Raw genomic sequence first — 12,650 nt, 5'->3', positions numbered from 1 at the left:
CTGTTTCCCCCTGCATGCAATAAAGGATGGAGATTCCCACTGGCCCTCAGTTTGTTGCTGAGGTATTTGCAAAAACATTTTTTATTGTCTTTTTCACCAGTAGTCAGACCAAGTTCTAGCTGGGCTTTGGCCCTTCTGATTTTCCTCCTGCATAACCTCACAGCATCCTTTTAGTCCTGCTGAGTTTTGCCTGCCCCTTCTTCCAGAGGTTATAAAATCTCTCTCCACCTGTTCCAACAAAAGCTCTCTCTTGAGCCAGGCTGACCTCCTTGCCCTCATTTTTCAACACCTGGGGAGACACTGCTCCTGCACCTCTGGGATTTCCTTCTGCCTTCCTGGACTCCATTGCCCTTAAGGACTACCTCCTAAAGGACTCTCTCAACTAGTTTCCTAAACAGGCCCTACTCTGCCCTCTGAAAGTCCAAGGTGGCAGAGCTGCTGACCCCTGTCCTTACTTCTCCAAGAAGGAAAATCTCATTTTGTGATCACTTTGCCCAAGACAGCCTCCAAACATCACATCACTCACCCATCCTTCTCTGTTTACAAACAGCAGGTTCTCACTGAAAGCTCCAACAACTCCTGAAGCTGTTGTGAATCTGGCTTGAAAGGGTCCTGTTACTATGCTAAACTATGTTTACTCTACAAACACTAACACTGATCATGGCTGCTTTATGTTCACATAACACCACTGCACTCATAGAAGACTTGGGAGTTTACCATTCTGGTAACTTCATTTATGAATTGAGATATGATGCATGATAATCAAATTCATTCCCTCTGAAGTTGCTGCTACCACAAGGAAGTTTATCTTTAGTGAGATAAAGGATCAGTTAGAAAAATTCTGTAGGACGTTAAATGTAGCACACCTCTATTCTGAGATGACCTTAAAAAAAATGAAAACAAAAAGACAAGATAATTAAAATTAGTTCTCAAGCTTTTACATACTTTTATTGAAAAGAAATTATTTTCTGGGCAATGCAAATTGCAGCAGCTCACAAATTGTTTCTACTAAAAGAGCCCTTTCTTTAAAGGAATCTTTACGTAACATCCACATCTACTCAACACTCTTGGAACTAGACCCTCATGGTCCACAATTTTGAAGGTAGAATACAGAATCAGTGATAAAACATGACTTTTCAGTTAGCCTAGACATACTATTTTTGAGATGAAGTTCTATAAAGAAAGCCACAACACAGTCACCGGATGTTGCATTTACTCAATTTCAAAATTACGTCAAAATCCTTTGAAAAGTTATTCAGTCTTTCCAAACGGTTAGCAATGCTTTAGTGAGTTCTAGTTGAGGAAATATTCCAATTACATATTGCATAAGTCAGTACACTAAAAACTAAAGTTCAGTAAAACCAATGAAACAAGCTCAAATTTATAATTGAAGCAGTTTATATGTTGTATTAATGTATAATATCAATAAACCTCTTCGTGTACTCTTTACACTGGAAAGTTCACAGACGAATGCAACACTTCCACATTTACTTCAAGTCATCTTAAATAAATTCAATTTTAAAACACTTTCATGGTAGCATTCCATGTGTCACAAGCAATCACTTGTACTCAAAAATATGCGTAAGTGAGAATTGTTCCTCTGCCCTCAAATTTAATGTTACATAAAATACAAACTAGTCACCTTGAACATTTTGAAGTAGAACCATACTGAGCAGCATATGTAACTGAAGCCTAAGCCAGCTAAAATAAAACTAGATCGGGATTTTTCTAAAGAATGCATGTCGTCTGTTAAAAATATTACAGGAAAAGGTATCTACCATACTTAGCAGAACTTGTTCATATTTCAAAAAGAGCTGTGAAGGGACAGTCAGCCCTAACTAGGTGAGGGGTTGCTCTGCAGAACAGGCTAAGGAGATGCTCAAGTCACAGCCACCAACAGTGTATTGCGCAAGAAGTTACAGCCTGGGAAGGATGAACAATTTTAAGTTTGGTACATGCAAAAACCCCACCTTTCGCTCTATTATAAACAATTTCCAAATTTATCAGGTTATCTAAAGAAAGAGTATACCCTGTATCTCAGTACCTATATACATGTGTAGGCATTAAAGACCACTTCACAAACACTGAACGACTTTAAAGCTTAGTGTTCCTTCAGGTATTATTCAAGTTTTCAGACTTGCTGAATCTGAAGCTGCATTTAACATAACTTAATGAAATTTAGGTTATAAGAATACTACAAATGTCATTATGAGGAAGTAGTTACATTAACTGCTTCCTCTAGAAGAAAAGTGCAAATGTACTAAATTATTTGTTTATACATTCTTGGCTTTACCTAAGGTATGTAGTAGGAAAACAGCATAAAATTCCTAATAATACAATGAAAGCAAAGCCACAGATAAAGGGGTACACTTTCTTTGCTAGGTGAGGTTCAGAGCTCTCACAGGTAAACACTTTTCAGTGTGGCAAAAACATCTCCACATCTGTGAAACAACACTGTTCACTTGCACTATCTAGTTCTTCTGATTCACCTCTACTCCAATAAGAACAGTCATGATACAGAGTTCTGATCTACTGCTCACACTTGTTGTAGGTCCTCTACCAACACGAAGAGGATCCATGGCACAGCTTCTTCAATTGGCAGTGGCCATGGACTTAAAGAGAAGGGCAGAAGATTCTGGTGTGCATACCAGACACATAAAATTGTTTGCAGAGTTGCATGTCCAGTAGAAAAAGAGATCACTAAGTCATTGCAACCTTCTCTAAATTTAAACAGCACTACACCCGTATTTCATGGGTTTGTGAACGAGTAATCTTCAAAAATAGAGGCATTGTTGACAGTTTCATGTAGAAGATAAAGTAAAAATTGAGAATCTAATTATGGAAGGTTTGTATCACATTTTACCATCTACCCTTCTAAAGTAAGACTTATAATTAGTGTACACTGGTTTTACATTGCGTTATTGAATACTTTAAGGCCATTACCTTAATCTGGAAGCAGGACTTCTACATAAAAGCACATAGCTGGATATTATACCACACTACTTCTTTAAGAAGTTTTTTTTTTAAATTTAATTTGACTTCTTGAGGAGTAAACTTAATCTCTAAAGGCAGATTTTGTCCCCAAGTATGCACAAAACACTTTCTCCTCAGTATCACTGTAGTATGTCCATAAATAATTCAGCATGAAAAACCCAACTAACCCCTGCCCCCAAAACATAAAACAAGTTGCTAAACAATGACACAGCCCCTTCACTCTGCAACACTTTTCTCCATTCTGAGTTTTCTTTGTGCAGTTATGCTGTGTTCCTGTAACAAACAAGGAGGGTAATAAATAATAAGGGAAGCATTTTCTTTACATGGTGTAGCTGCATTTAAGTTTCAATGTCATCTTTAGATCTATGGATTCTTTAGATATTAAAGAGTAGCACCATTTATTTCTAATAGAGCTGACTATTACTAATAAACTTGAGATGGATTTTGAAACAGCTTAATGGGAAAGTATTTCTAAACCATTCAGAATTTTTGTAACACCAATTAACTACTGTAACCTCATTATAATTATTATATGAAATCCAATGCATATTTTATCAGGGAAAAAATTTAAATTGTAACAATATCACCAAAAGGAATTTCAAGGCATCCTTGTAACACTCTTCCATTCCCACTACATGTAAATGTATCAAGTTTCAAAAACACTATAATGACACAAGTATAGTGAACCAATTATACTATCTAGGACAAAGGTTTGTATTTTTCTGTAACCACCAACTTAATATTTAAGTCCCCTTCTCAGAGGGAAGACCTGGTGACAACACCCTAAATCGTGCAAACAAAACAAAACCATGAACTACAACATTAAATTCCAGCTGACGCAAAGTTAAGCCACATCCAGGACACCAGCAGCCACTAGCTGCCTTGAAAGCCAGTCCAATCCATCATAAAGTCCTGTACCACTTCGGGCATCACAACCTTGAATATACCAGCTACGGCCACAGCAGAGTTTGTGGAGACTCAACAGCTCTGTGATTTCTTCCACTGACAGAGCACCTGCTACATCCTGCAACAGAATCAAATACAAAGACTCAATTATTCTTCTGTATGTTTGAAGCCATTTTATTGGCTTAGACTGAAACTACAGATCACATAAAGGCTCTTCAAACACAAAAGAGAAATCAAACAGCTAAGCATTTACTACTTGTTACCATAAAAAACCCCTGGTTGTTCAGTCTACTAAGCACTCTTAGCACCAACATTTGATCAGCATTACACATAAGGAAAACATCTACATTTCATGCTTTCCACATTAGCACTCCCTACCAACAACAGTGGGTTCAGAAGGTTGGAATTTGATAGACAAGCTGAGGAAAAGAGTAAAACCAAATCACAAGTACCTGTTTATTAGCAAAGATCAAGAGCAAGGCATCCCGCAATTCCTTCTCTGTTAACAATTTTGCAAGTTCACTGTATGCTTCACTGACCCTGTCTCTGTGACTGCTATCAACAACAAACACCACCGCTATGAAAGAAGAAGAGAAATGTTTTACCCACATTCAAATACAAACTCTGAAAAATTAGCTTTCAACTTACACAATTCCTTTTTTCTAGAAGCTTCTTAAGTGAAGTTTCTCAGCAGTATGCAACTTCAATTTTAAATCCAGGATGACTGAGAAATTCCTTACATACTTTTATATTTTAAATAGAAATCTAGAATTCATCCTAAAATAGGGAAAAAAATATCTGATTTTTTTTCCTAGTCTAATATAAAGGCCATGACATTTTAACTACTTTGGTCTAAAACCAGATTTACTATGTGTGGATTAAGCATCTCAGTTTAAACCATTTCTTGATCCATTTATACTCCATTAACTCCCATATGACTGTTTCAGTTCCCCTTAATGGGCTGTAATACTCACAGGTTCAGCCAAATCAGCATAGCTTGCTTCAACTACAGACTACACAATCCAGAGAAGATGGCCATGGACCCAACACAGCAGCATTAGATTTTACTATCCACTAGAGAGAGTTAATAAGATGCCAGAAAGACTGGAAAGTCAAGGGGGCAGAGCCAGAGGACAGAATTTAAAATCAAGGATTTTGCAATGAAAAAACCCCAACACCAAAACTAAATAAAACCGACTACAGTTCTTTACCAGGGTAACTGTCTAGCTTTCTGTCCAACATAAAATCCCCCAAGGCAGGCATGATTCCACACTACTTTACACAGTATGTTTTAAGCGGATAACAGAAATCCCAAAATACAATTTTTAGGAGTTTGAAAAGATGAATAATTTAAGATGTTAAAGTTTGCATTTAAGGCTGAAATAATGTACAAAGAGCACATGAGCTGGTCTTTGTAATTCCTAAGTATTTCAAGTAATTGTCAATTAATTAATCAAGAGGAACTTCTTTCTGAACTGGAAAAAACCTATGGAGGATTTAAAAAAGGACAACATGAATTTTTAAGTTGGCACTATATATATCAATGTTTTCAGAATCAGTAATCTAGTCTATAATCAGATACTACACTGCAATACCAAGTCAAAAGTTACAGAACTTTGTAGAATTTTTTAAGTTGCTACCTAAAGGCTCCTAAAAGCTGAGTATTTTCAAGTGCTATTTGTATTTCATACCTGGCAAGTACCGCTTCTCACTATGCAGACTTTGGAACACTGTACCTTGTCTGTTGTCAGCTAGAACCAATTTAACAGAGGTTCTAATTTTGTTTGGCTCCATGAACTGTCTGATGGATTTATGGAGAATGCATCTTTATCATGCAGTAGACACTATGACCAACTGGATTAAAATTTATTAGCTCATGAACCTAACAGCTGTACTTTGCATTAGATGAACAACTTTCTACTGTCATAAATTATTTCTATTAATAATCTTTCTGGCTCTGAAACACAAGCTAGAAGACAAAATGCAGTTGAAGAGTTGTATCAGTATTACCTTGCGTATTGAGATAATAATGTTTCCACAAAGGCCTCAATTTGTGTTTTCCTCCTACATCCCAAATAGTAAACTTTAAATTCTTGTATTCTACTGTTTCAACGTTAAAACCTGGAATAAAAATATTTAAGTTTTACAGTCCTACTCTGTATGAACATAAAATAACCAAAATCAGTAGATAAATCATACATTCGGGAAAGTCATTACATTTAAATTGTAGCTACTAACCTATTGTTGGAATTGGCTGCATGAATTCATCTTGCTTTAACTTAAACAAAATAGTTGTTTTGCCAGCTCCATCTAATCCTAAAGTAACAACCCGAATTTCCATTTTTGGTCCAATATGTACCCTGTTGTCCTGGAAGAAACAGCATACATAAAACAACAGCAAATCTAGGAAATTCAATCTAGAAAACCCTTATGTTTAAAACACATATTTTATCACCATTTCTAAAATGATTAAATGGATGATCTCCAAAAGTACAAGGCACAATCATCAATCACTTCCAGCAATAAAAGAAACAAAAAATATCCAATACGCTGTAGTTCATGAACCTGTAACTTCTACCTGAGTCTTCTACATGTCTTTTAGAAAGTCAGCCAGTTTCATTATAGTATGTCTGTATTTGATAAAATTTCAATTCTTTCATCGTTCTTGGCTGAAACCATGTGAGGAATTGTTTGTGGCAATTAATTAGAATTCTCTGTAATTACTGCTTCATGGAATAATGAGCATTTGCAAAAGAGGTTTCCCTGGCCCTAGCAGCTCTGGTCTCTGGTGAATGGGAAAGAGACTGGCAGAAGTGAAAATTTTGTATTTCCATGTTAATGCAACTATACTGAAGTTACAAAATAAATTATTTTGAAGATTTAATTTCTTAAGTCAACAAGAACTGACATAGAATCCCCATGGAAGCATTCATTTCCTTACAGTAAATGCTTCAACAACTACCGTTGAGTCCTCATTTTTGTCTCAGCAGCAATAGATCCTCTTCCTCTTTCACCCATTCAGAACCACAAAAAATCATATATCAAAGTACTTCTTGTTCCTTGAGTTTCAAACTTATTTACTTGCCTATGAGAAACTATCTTCAATAATAAATACCATATATATACACAACAAATAGAAGTACCGTTATCAAACTTTGAATAATTTCATTCCTTTCAAAGAAAGTGGTACTGAAATTATATTGAAGCAATAAAACTCAAACCTACTTAGAAGATGAACCACGTCTAAGCTAAGCTCTCAGTGAATATGAAGCAACTGCAAAACAACTGACCGTTTAATGAACTGAAAGAAATATTTAACATTATAAACTGAAAGTTATAATAGTAGTATTACATTTAAAATAGGTGAGGAATTGTCAGGAAATAATCAGGTATGTTTCCAAAGAAAGGTGTTTCTAGAACTCACAAATGCTATCCAACATATTAAAAAGCAAAAAGTTACTGATGTGGTCAATGTCAAATGAACATTTCTCGCCCTAATTATAACAGCACAGTGGTTTGTTGCTCTAATACCACATTGCACTCATGCTGTGATAAGACACTGTGGCTCAAACTGATACTGAATTGCTTCAACTTGTTGCAACAGATACAGCATCATAATGTACATACGTTATTCCTGCTTTATTTTAAATTAGATTTGGGACATCATAAAGTCAATAGCTGTACTTCCATGAGATTAAGAATACCTTTGTAAAAGTCACAGGTATGCTAGCATCCAGCTGTACATGATCTGCAAGTTCTGTAAACTGTTGCTGCTGTTTCTGTAATGTCTCTAGCAATCTTGTAATTTCCTGTTTGGCCAACACTACTCTGCAGTCATCCTAAACAGACAAAAAAACCAGAAGTATGCCTTTCCTTTAGCAATTTACTTTAAAAAACCCCAAATAAAATATAGATATGTTTGCTAGAAAGAAGACATTTTAAACAGAAATACTCTACTTCAACAAACTAACATTTACAAAATAATTTTATTTTAAATTGCAATACAAATATGAGTATCTTAACATTTTTCCTTAACACTAATAGAAACTAAACAGTTCTGCAGGTTAAAGATAAAAAACAACAAACTTTCTTTACAAGCCATACAAATTATGAGAAATTATGAGAAACAATAACAATGTAACACAAAGAATATTTATCTTTTTCCTATATGATTCCAACAGATGGAATAGAGCAAGTACTTTGCAGTATACAGCAACACACTTAAGAGGAAAATATTAGTATCCACCCATTCATAATCAGAACATTTGTATAGCTAAATCTGACTAAGCAACAAAACACAAGCTCTAAACAAATCTGGAAAGAAGAAGTACAAAGAACACATTCATGAAGTAGCTTCTCACACTTGGTTTACTATTTGCTACACATACTATTTACTTTTTCCTATAATTAAACTGAATGAATAAGGGATCAGTCAGATACTCTCGCACAGCCACTTTCTTCATACATTTAAGATGTTGAATTACCCATGTTACAAGCGCTACTGGAAGAGATTTAATCCCAAAACATTTTCTCCTACCAGCCATGTATGACTACCAGCTTCAAACATCTATACTTGTAATTGCAACTGCAAAATCCTTCCGATAAATTCTGTAGGGTTTTTTTTTGCTTCAGTCTTGTCTTGTCCTTCCACTAAACTCACAAATACCAGAACTTACTCCAGAAAAGTCATGCCACAGGGTTTCCAGCAACTGGAGGAGTCTACACTTTTGTACTGATTATCTTTGTCTAACACTCCCTTGCAATGAATACTTAAATCTCATGTTATATCATGATTGTTTTAATCTTTTAAGAAAATAATGCAGAGTACCATCTACCCTGGTTTTTTGTAGTCTAAACTTAATTTGTAGCTCCATGTATATTGCCATACACTGCAGCTCATTTGCCAGCCTACCTGTTGTAAAGTCTTTTCACAGTGAAGGCAAGCCGTTGAAACCTGTGACAGGAGAATGGTCATGTCTTCTTGCTGTTGCCTTAGCCAAATCAACTTCTCTCTCACGTGAGCATCAACAACACTTAGAGCCATTTCCTCCTGACGACAAAGGGTTTCATGAAGATCAGAAAAATAGGCTCGGACACATGAGCGAGCATTCTCTGCAGTTCCTGGTACCTAGAGTGTTGCAGCAAGAAGATCCAAGAGATTAAGGACACCAGTTGACTCCAGAATCACATCTTAGATTTTATTCCAGATTCTAATTTATTTTCGCATCTGCTTGGCTACATCACAGTTCAAGTCCCAGCTAGGGCTGGTAAGACTTTCTGTATAATACCAAGACCATTCAAGAAGTTACTCCTATAATCAAGTAGCTCGTTTGCATGTATAGACACCTTACTAAAAAAGACCAGGGAAAACAGTAGTACCATACCACCTGAGAGCATACACAATCTGAACACTAGCAGTTATACAACTTTTCCCACTGCTTCCATATTTTCATGTAGCCTAAAAACACTGTAACACACAAGTTCCCACCTATCTGCTGAACTAAGCCACAATACTGACTTGCTAGATAAAAGAACTTTAAGTCTTGTTCTAGAAAACCTGTGCATAATTTTCAAAGAAATTCCTTATCCTAGTTATTACCAAAAAGCAAATAATCTATGCACGTGAGGGAAATAAAAATTTTTAAAAAGCATACATGTTCAGTATGGGCCATTCCAACTCCATCTTCAACTATTTGTTCTCCTCCTTCTATATGCTGAACAATTCCAACTAGTTTTCTGGAATAATCTGAGATTTCTTCTGTGAAAGTTCTTATACAGTGAGCCATGTCTAAAATGGATGCACGAATCTGGTTTGCTTCTGGTTCTAAGATGGAGTGCTATTAATTAAAAGCAACATATTAAATATCAATCATAACTATCTTCCTTAATAATCTTTTCTATTTTACTACATATTTAATATACATGTGCAAGTATATGGGCATATATTCACATATATATATATACAGGAAAGCCAAATAAGAACTTAAAACCATCTTGCAATTTAAATATACAATCAGGACTTAGAAATTATGCTGAAACCAACTCAGACATCTAGCAATTACACAAGTAAACAAAAACTTGCCTGTTTATCATAATTTATTATAAAAAAAGAAGGATGGTTAGATTGCACCAGTGATGTGATGTGTACATAGTGTCTGCATTATGAAAACAGCTTTTAAAACTGATGGCTCAATATTATGAGAAGTTCAGAAAAGCAGCAGATAAAGGGACTGTCCTTCATATATATACACACATTAGTAACTCACTGAGTTCTAAGTTTTTTTGTTCATCTTACCATGGCAACTATCTGACATGAAGGGAAAATGAAAGAATGGGATGAAGACACATCAAGAGTCTACCCTCCTTTCTTGACAACCTTTTGTACTTTAATTGGATAAATAATTATGCAAGCCACCCCACGGCATGACTAGAAATTAATTACTAGCAGTACCTTATGACCTTGATGCTTCCCATACTCTTTGCAGACACAACACATGAGAGGACTCGCCTGACAGCCCTCTTCTAAACAAACAAACTCAATGGCATGCACTTGGTGTTGGGAGCACATCGTCTTCTCATGAGGCTTATCAGCAAGAGGTACACGCCTGTGCTTCGCTAGAGTCTTAGTAGAATGAGTAAGCTGGGAACAGTCTGCACACAGGTGAGTGGCACAAACAGTGCAATACACAGATGCAACATGGGCTTCATCTTCATCGCAACGAATGATACTCTAACAACAAAAAACAGGCAAAACTGAAGTAGTTAACACATAATCCAAATAACGGAGGAAAAATCAGAAGACTTGTCAACAATGTAAGATTTCTTTAAAAGTTATACACTAATAAATATTTGGACTACTCTGAAACTTCATTTCAAGTTTTCAATAAACTTATAAAAAACAAAAGGTTATAGTGTTCAGTGATTTTATAAATCCAAGCTTCAGTGCAAGTTGTAAAGTTTTGGAGGAGAAAATAAATCTGGCTCCAGGAATTTCCTCCAAAGCAGTCATTACAGAACAGAGAAGTGGTTACAGAAAACCAGAATACCAATGGTCAAATAAACACTTAGGAAAGTTATCTACATCTAGAATGGTACTGCAAGATATTTTGCACACCAGCTGTTAATACTGAGATGATAAAAGCAGCTAGTTTTGGTAATGAAGTACTACATGATATAATAAAATGACTAAAAGGCAACTACTGACAAGAAGAGCTGAAGTCTTTAGGATGAATTCCTAAAGAGTTTTAGAAAACTGTGCTTATACCACTGTAACTAAAATATCAAAATAAGTAACCTTTTCTAAAAATCCTAAAGGCATTAAAAAAAAAGGGGGAAATAGTATGCATACTTACTAATACCTGTTTATTTTCTGCTTAAATTAGCATTTAATTATGAAGCAATTAACTGAAGCCTTAGTACTAGATACTAGAAGAAATGAATAGTATTATTGGTGAAATTACATTTGGCAAAGAACTGATTTTCATTTTTTTTCCTTTTTAGAGATACCTTCTAGCAAACATAACAATTTTTTTTGTCTTTTGTTTAAAACTCAGTACCTCTCCAGAGAGACCAATGCCTTCTTCAGCTGTCCCATACTGCCCAGCAGGTCCATTCTGCAACCGTTCCAAGAGTTCCAACAAAGCAAAGTTCTTTTTCAATCCCCAGACACCAGAATCTCCTATTTTTGACAAAGAGTTAAACAAAGTGGAGGAGAGGAACACAAATCTCAACATATAATTTTGAGAAATTATACAAACTACAGTTGAGGTTCTGACAAACATTAAGACCACATCAACTACATTAATATTAACAAAGTGAGATACAACTAACATTTTTTCTGCAAGCTCACTCCATCCTCTTCCTTCCTTTGATCATTGAGCTATTTAATACTTATGCACATTTTCCCTACTTAAAAGATGCCAAGATTATTAAAAATTTAGAGAAACTCAGTAAAAATAGTTGTAAATTAATTTGCAATAGCTAACAACTAAAGAATACATGGAACACACAAACACTGTGTACCATAATAATTATTATTTTCAGAGGTACAGTGAACATTTCTACTGTACTAATGGAAGCCATGAAGAATTCCCTACTGACAAACTTTATTCCCTGAATCACAAAATGCAACACCTATTGCAGCATTCCAGCAAAACCTGAGTTAAAACAATATTCATAAAGAAAACCCAATGTACTACACTATTTGATAAAAAGGAAGATCACTCATACTCCATAGAGCAAAGCAGAAATCCATGTCTACTCCTCTATGATCCTGATTTTGTAGAAGTTAACATGAAGCAATGACATGAGAACCAAAATCAGAACTGCATCCCAATAACTGCTGCTAAAGGTATCTGTATAGGCCACATGGCATATGAGAGAATCTTAGTGGTTGCTTCTTCAAGGAATTATCATCCCTTGACTTTTTTTCAGCATAATTGTCATAAACTTAATGACATTTTCTCTCTTGCAAGGAAAAGGTGGCTCAAGAGATCAAGCATCATCTCTGAGCACTGAATCATTACTTTTTAGCCATAGCAAAATCACGAAATTGTTGCAGTTGGGAGGGTCCTCTTGACATCACTTTGCCAAAGTCACCTAGAGCTGGTTGCCCAGGACCACTCCCAGGCATCTTTTGAAGATCTCTAAGGACAGAGATGCTATCACCTCTCTGGGCAACCTGTGGCATAGCTTTCTTACTCTTACAGTCAAAATTGTTTCCTTATATGCAGACAAAATTTCTGTGTTTC

At 35.6% G+C, this 12,650-nt stretch overlaps 1 protein-coding gene across 1 annotated transcript; it reads right to left on the bottom strand.

Moving 5' to 3' along the window:
* Positions 1–916: 916 nt before the first annotated feature.
* Positions 917–11,541, bottom strand: TRIM23 (tripartite motif containing 23). The gene is made up of 8 exons (XM_017747087.1): positions 11,457–11,541; positions 9,555–9,737; positions 8,813–9,028; positions 7,605–7,739; positions 6,139–6,268; positions 5,911–6,021; positions 4,353–4,477; positions 917–4,018 (listed from the first exon to the last, which is right to left on the bottom strand). The coding sequence occupies exons 2-8, from the start codon at positions 9,684–9,686 to the stop codon at positions 3,839–3,841; spliced, it is 1,029 nt and encodes a 342-aa protein (XP_017602576.1). The 5' UTR covers positions 9,687–9,737; positions 11,457–11,541; the 3' UTR covers positions 917–3,838.
* Between the last annotated feature and the right edge of the window lie 1,109 nt (positions 11,542–12,650).

This window comes from Corvus brachyrhynchos, unplaced genomic scaffold, assembly GCF_000691975.1.
Source record: "Corvus brachyrhynchos isolate BGI_N302 unplaced genomic scaffold, ASM69197v1 scaffold131, whole genome shotgun sequence".
Lineage (NCBI taxonomy): Eukaryota > Metazoa > Chordata > Aves > Passeriformes > Corvidae > Corvus > Corvus brachyrhynchos.
The sequence above is the reverse complement of the archived record's forward strand: the minus strand, read 5'-3'. Positions and strand labels throughout refer to the sequence as shown.

What these genes read in the sequence shown, in the direction of transcription:
- TRIM23 (XM_017747087.1), bottom strand. Translation starts at nt 9,686, where the DNA reads ATGGCTCACTGTATAAGAACTTTCACAGAAGAAATCTCAGATTATTCC. An exon ending in GTGAAAAGACTTTACAACAG is followed by an intron (nt 7,740 to 8,812) that starts GTAGGCTGGCAA and finishes TTGTCTGTTTAG; the next exon opens with GATGACTGCAGAGTAGTGTT. An exon ending in TACCTGTGACTTTTACAAAG is followed by an intron (nt 6,269 to 7,604) that starts GTATTCTTAATC and finishes TGTTTCTTCCAG; the next exon opens with GACAACAGGGTACATATTGG.